Source organism: Pempheris klunzingeri, chromosome 4 (assembly GCF_042242105.1).
Source record: "Pempheris klunzingeri isolate RE-2024b chromosome 4, fPemKlu1.hap1, whole genome shotgun sequence".
Taxonomy (NCBI): domain Eukaryota; kingdom Metazoa; phylum Chordata; class Actinopteri; order Acropomatiformes; family Pempheridae; genus Pempheris; species Pempheris klunzingeri.
Genome location: NC_092015.1, coordinates 24,072,311 through 24,078,712, shown reverse-complemented (window position 1 = coordinate 24,078,712; position 6,402 = coordinate 24,072,311). Strand labels below are relative to the sequence as shown.

Here is a 6,402-nt window from a genome sequence, read left to right as displayed (position 1 = left end):
TGATACTCAAACAGTGGAAATACATATCCCCTCCTACACTACTACACTGGATTAAAATGTGTTATTTGAACATGGAAAAGTCAATAACTACTGAAAAGAATAAATGGATTCAACTTGAAATCATAATTGTGGGGCTAATATGTTTTGGACAAACCCTGTTTCTGTAATGAATGCTGTTAGGACTAGAGAGTCAGGATAAAATTATTTTTACCATTTATAGAACCTCTTTTAATACATACTCTGCAACAGGATCTGGTACCCCCCAAAAATTAATCACGAGGAGATCAGTGCACTCAATCACTACATCACACTGAATTCAGTACTACATACAAAATGACAGTGCAGCTGCCTGAGGCAATGAGGTTAATTATAAAAATCATGTGCACTATCATGCAGCTCTTAAAACATCTTGTCTGCTGATGTGAGAGCACAGGCACCTCAGTCCAGATGACAGATGATGTAACGAACCGCACAAAGCCCTGGAGGGTGTGTGTCTGCTTAGAAAGTGGGAGCTGGCAAATATAATGGAACATCCCCAGTTATCGAGATATAAAAGCAAAATAGGGCAGCCGATTAAAAAAGATTAAAAAAAAACAAGGAGGAGCGATTAGGAAAAAAGCTCAGAGGCAACAAGGGAGGAGCTCTGAGAAACATATATATCTGTGACACTTCTACTGATCAGTTCATCACACCTTCCATCCTTGTGAAGTTGCTGTTAAGTGTCAACATGAGAGGTGAGATTTAATTCATTTACAGAGGTAAATATAGAAACAGGCAACTAATGCAAAGCTCCTTCTGGGTTTAGTGTTACATGCCTTTGCTCTTTCCCCACAGCTATTGTATTGCTGTGTCTGCTGCAGACAAGCTATGCAGCTTTAAGTCCCTTCAGCTGGAACGGACCAAGCGCTACAGTAGGGGTTCCAAATGCAGACAGTGGTGAGGAATTGTGCGTACATATTCATTGTGTCTACATATATTCTTTCCTCCAAGTGTATTTATGTGCATTTGTGTTCAGCATGTTCCACGGACCAGGGCTCCTGTGGCTGCTGTCTGATGCTGCAACAGATGAACAAACTGCAGTCGTACTTTAGCACAAGCCTGGATAAATTAGAGGAGGAATACTCACAAACAAAGCAAAGTCTCAACAAAATCGAAGGTGAGTGACATATCCATCAGTTAAGCAAAGCATGAAAGAGCAAAGATCATAAAAGCATCTTACTGGATAAAACACAAAGCTTGACTTGTCTCAATGTTAATGAGACCACGCCGATATGCTTTTAACACCTCTAAACCATTGTCTCTCTTTTGCATCTCTAGCCAGCCGTACTGCTTTCTCTGTTGCTCTATTCGGTGATGACCGTTTTAAGTGTCAAGGCCCCTTTGAAGTCAACACCCGCATCGTCTACAAACATATCTTCCTTAACCTGGGTGACGGCTACAATGAGACCACTGGTATCTTCACTGTTCCCCGTTCTGGTGTCTACAGCATCGCCCTCACCGTCTACAGTGATGCTGGTTCTCCTGGTGAACTTTTGGCTGCCTGCGCTAATCTGCAAATTAATGACCAAGTGGTGGCTGGGTCCAGAGACCGAAATGAGAATGACCAGGAGGACAGTTCCTCTGTTGTTTTGGTCCTGCACTTGGATGCTGGTGACCGGGTGTCTGTTAACCTGCCCACTGGATGTTTCCTCTGTGATGATGATAGCCACTATAACACTTTCAGTGCCTTTCTCCTTTATGTTACTGAATAAGTAACATGCAGTTTGAAAGCATACAAACCTAAAGCATGAGTATATTTGTTCTGTAATAGCTTCTCATTGTCTTGCTGAAATGATGCCATGTAACAGTTCAGAGAAATGCACTAAAACCCACACACTTCTAAGGGGATAAGAAAATAAATCAAGATTTCAAACAAAATAGTTGGTATCATGGTTGATTTTGATTCAATTGATGACATGTATCTACAGTAAAAAATGAAATGAAAAATTAAAATATTACTTTGCTGTCTGATACAGTTTCTGATACAGTGTTTTGATACAGTTTCAACATTTTGGATGGAACTTAATTTTAGCTCATTACACATATATAACATTTAAATAAAGCACTTGACACGAACCTTCCTTACAGAACATCTGAAATAAAAATGAAAGCAATATCACCAGCCAGGTAAAGTGGAATTCGTAAAGAAGTGTAGATTACAATACAATAAAAAATAGTTTACTGTGCAGCCATAAAGTTTAGTTGATGTTAGTTTGCTCACATAGACAGTCTACAGACTAAGCATCCTCTCCTGTAACCTGGCACCTTTATCTACACACACACACACACACACACACACACACACACACACACACACACACACACACACATTCGGTTTACAATAGGCCTTGACTGAGAGACAAAGCTAAGCTAACAGCTACAGCACTTAGCTTTCCTTTGTCGGCCTCTGCCCCACACCCCAGAGGGTCTGGCCATCATCATTTGGGTTCTCCAACCTTTTATGGTCCTCTGTCTCACATTCCTCCTGCCTAGTCACACGTACACACACACACACACACACACACACACGCACACTCTCCCTATTTGTTTGTTAGTTAGTCACAGTCACACTTAGTTAGATTGTTTATGATTGATTTTGTTATGATTTAATAAATGTTTTAATCCACATGCTGTCTTCTTTAATGTTGTACAAGAGCTCTGAAATCCTTCAGCTAGCTGTCTATATGGTAATTTTGGTAGTAGTTATTAAGTTAATTACTAATCATTATACCAAATTGATAGCTTAGTTATTTTATGAGACTAAATCAGTTAAACTGGTTATCTTTTTCCTCGTTTATCAAGGTGGTGCCCAATAATTTAAATAATTATTAATTATCTTTGATAGTTATTAATTATTTCTGATCGCCAAATCGGCCAAATCGCCCACACCATTTGTTAAATCCCAACCACATTAAAGTTAATCAAAACCTATACATTAATAAGCTTAAACCATTGCTTAGCCATGTATACAGTTATGCTATGCCCAGTTAGAGTTTGTTACTAGTCCTTCGGTATGCTGCTGTCTTAGCCAGCGCTCCAAAATCCTGAATACTGTAATTCAGAAAAGGTATACCAGGGAGCTCAACCTGTCATGGGTCCAACTACTCTCAAACAAATATTCTGTACATTTCTTTATGTGCAAATTACTTTTAGTCATACATAGGGATGTATGTTACACATTATGGTAATACATCAATATGGTAATACATAATATGTGTAATGGTTGTGCTTTCATCAAATGTGTAAGCCCAGCTTGTAGCAAATGAATGGTTATCATTTCAATATTTTGTACATATTTAGTTTTGATGTTTTAATGAAATTAGTGCATGATTTTGCATTTGTTATCATCATGTTTACACATACAGCTGTGGCATCTGTGGGAGCAAACAATGTAAATACTCATTTTTACCAGGTCCCACTTTTTTTCACCATTATGCACTAATTCACTGCACTGGTTTGAAATCACATCTGAGGTCAGGGCATAGCAGTCTTCATTTTTCAAGGACTAGTCTGTTTTCAAGAGTTGTGTGCAAAGCACACATAAAACACTAACACACCCTGGCCTAAATCTAGCAGATAAGGTTAAAAGAATAAGATAAACAGATAAGACAGGAAACAGGTCAGCTGACTTGGGACTCCATACTTGCAGGTGTACACAGACAAAAAAGCATTGTTCAAAAAAGCACTTAGGAAACACCCTGTTATCCAGGACTAGAAGAATAACAAATGACTGCTTACAAAAAAAACAGTAGAGATGAGAAACAGCAGGAACAGTTTAACACACAGCGAACTTTACTTTGAGCTCCATAAATATATAACATACAAGGAAACCTCTGGTACTCTAATAGAAACTCACTAGTATATTTGCTCTTCATTACATAACATAACTTATGCCAACCATAAGACATAACATTTTATTATTATTATATAACTTTTCTCTTTTAAAAGAGGCATATTATGCTAATTTTCAGGTTCATATTTTGATTTGGGGGTTAGTTTACTGTGGATTGAGTAGTTTTCACATACTCAAAACAATTTTACAGAGGTTTGTGAAACAGTCACGAAATTGTGCCCCTCAGCATTATTTTCAAACTATTGTATTTCAATGGGATTATGTTTTCATGCGTGAGTGTCTTTGTCTCCATAGAAACAGTTAAGCCACTTATCTTATTGAAAATTGGCAAAAAATATGATTTTTCTAGATGGAATTAGCACACGTTTTTGACCAGCGGTGGCGTAACATGCTAACAACAAGGTCAACAGGTTAACTTGCCAAATAAAAAGCAAAACAACATAAAACATGACAAAACATACAGCTTCCAAGTGTGAAGGTACAGTCATAGACAGCTGGTATGGACTCTTACTGTTACTGGCCCTCGTTAAGAAAGCAGTCATGAGTTAAATAGGAGGACATGAAGACTCTGTGTTGGTTTTTTCAGCCAGCAGCAGAATAATTTGCATACTTTGCTTGTATTTGACATCTTAGTTTTACCAGGGCTAGTGTTAGCTAAATAACAACAATAATGGTAGTGAACTTATTATTAACAGCGAGGCATTTCAGTGAGTGAGACAGTCTGCTGAAGGGCTGTAGGTCACGTGTGCAAAAGGCCCTACACATCTCACAAGAGGTGCCAAACCTAAAGTGTGTGTTTTCACACACATTGACTCAAAGGAGCAGAATGAGCGCCATCATTCTTAGCCATATTTAGCACTAATCTATGCATTTTTGTTATGTCTCATCAAGTTTATTAAAGTTAGTTCATGTGTTTTGTATTTCCTGTTTTATTGCGGCATTCAACTTTTCCCTCTTGTTTCAGGCCCCTTGACCTCCTGCCCTTCCGAGTGTTTCCATGCTCCTGTGACTGTCTGCCCCGCCCCCACAGTTCTCCTGTGCTCCCTTCCCTGGTGTATATATTGTCTGCGTTTTCCCCTGTCCTGCACCTGATCGTCTTGTGCCCTTGTATCGAGCATTCCAGCATCCTAGTCAGTGTTAGTATCTTGTTGAGAGTGTTAGAGTCTTGTCAGGTTTGTATTTGTCAGCAAGTATTTTTTGGATTGTGCTTGTTTTGGTGCCTTGTCTTTGTTGATCATGTTCAACAATAAACTGCAACTTTTACCATCTGTTTGCCTTGCATTGAGCATTTGAGTCCGTTGTCTTGTGTGTGCTTTTGGTCGTAACAATTTTGAGGTTTCCAGATAAATATGTAAAAAATATAATTATGGACCTCAACCTCTAAAACCACACTCTTATCTTCTCAGACAGAAAAAAGGAGATTTAAACATCTGTAATTTCAAACTCCAGGAGTTAAACATGTCATGAGATTGAAGTGATTGAATATATAGTACTGTATTTGAGATAGGTTTATCACTTGTCAACTTGTCAAGATTGTTTTCATGCCAAATCACGTTTTTTGTATGAATTAACACGACACAGAGCAGCTCTGTGGGGCTGTACTTAAGCATAGTGGCACAGGATACTGCCAAATGCAATTAAGGTCAATTATTAAACTTCATTTTGAATTTTTATCCATAAGGATCCAGCAAGAGACAACAGAACACCAACATTTTTCACAAGGGCACCATGAATGTCTGAACCAAATTTCATGCCCATCCAATTTAGTATTAAGACATTTTGCTAAAAACCAAACATGTCAACCTTGTGATGCCACCAGAGGAAAAATATTCATTCTTAGGGACCATGAATGTCTGCACAAATGTCATGGCAATCCATTTAATAGTTAAGATTATTCAGTCTGGACCAAAGAGGTCACCCACACACACACACACACATACACACACACTCTCCCTATTGTTTGTTAGTTAGATTGTTTGCATGTTTTGTCTTTGTTATATTTTAATAAATGTTCATACACCTGCTGTATTCTATAATATTGTACAAGAGTGAATACTACCAACCTCTACTCTGTTAAGAACTCCAAAATCCTTCAACTAGCTATCAATATGGTAAGTTTGGTTGTAGTTATTAAGTTAATTGTTAATCATAATACCAAATTGATAATGGTATATAACTGATTCAGTCAAATATTCAAATGGATAGTTTAGTATTTTATGAGGCTGAATCAGTTAAATCAGGAGTCCCACTAATAAATATAATTATTAATTATCTTTAACCATTATTAATTATTTCCAATAGCCAAATTGCCCCAGAAATGGTGCAAATCCTACAACAAATTACAAGCAATACCTCCGGCTGTCTAACAATATCTGAAAGGAAAGCAATTATAGGGATGCACAGTATCACTTCTCTTGTCCTTCTATCTTAGCATGAGGCACAGGCGAAGCGGCACATCATTTCTAGATCTGGGCCATCATGGAAAACCGAGAACACTTTCCTATCAGTTT

General features: G+C 37.9%; 1 protein-coding gene across 1 annotated transcript; it reads left to right on the top strand.

The window, feature by feature from the left end:
* Positions 1-727: 727 nt before the first annotated feature.
* LOC139199569 (complement C1q-like protein 2) lies at positions 728-1,878 on the top strand. The gene is made up of 4 exons (XM_070828618.1): positions 728-734; positions 835-936; positions 1,016-1,156; positions 1,318-1,878. Exons 1-4 carry the CDS (start codon positions 728-730, stop codon positions 1,749-1,751), a joined length of 684 nt encoding a protein of 227 aa, XP_070684719.1. The 3' UTR covers positions 1,752-1,878.
* Positions 1,879-6,402: the final 4,524 nt, after the last annotated feature.

What these genes read in the sequence shown, in the direction of transcription:
- LOC139199569 (XM_070828618.1), top strand. An exon ending in GGTTCCAAATGCAGACAGTG is followed by an intron (nt 937 to 1,015) that starts GTGAGGAATTGT and finishes ATTTGTGTTCAG; the next exon opens with CATGTTCCACGGACCAGGGC. An exon ending in AAGTCTCAACAAAATCGAAG is followed by an intron (nt 1,157 to 1,317) that starts GTGAGTGACATA and finishes TTGCATCTCTAG; the next exon opens with CCAGCCGTACTGCTTTCTCT.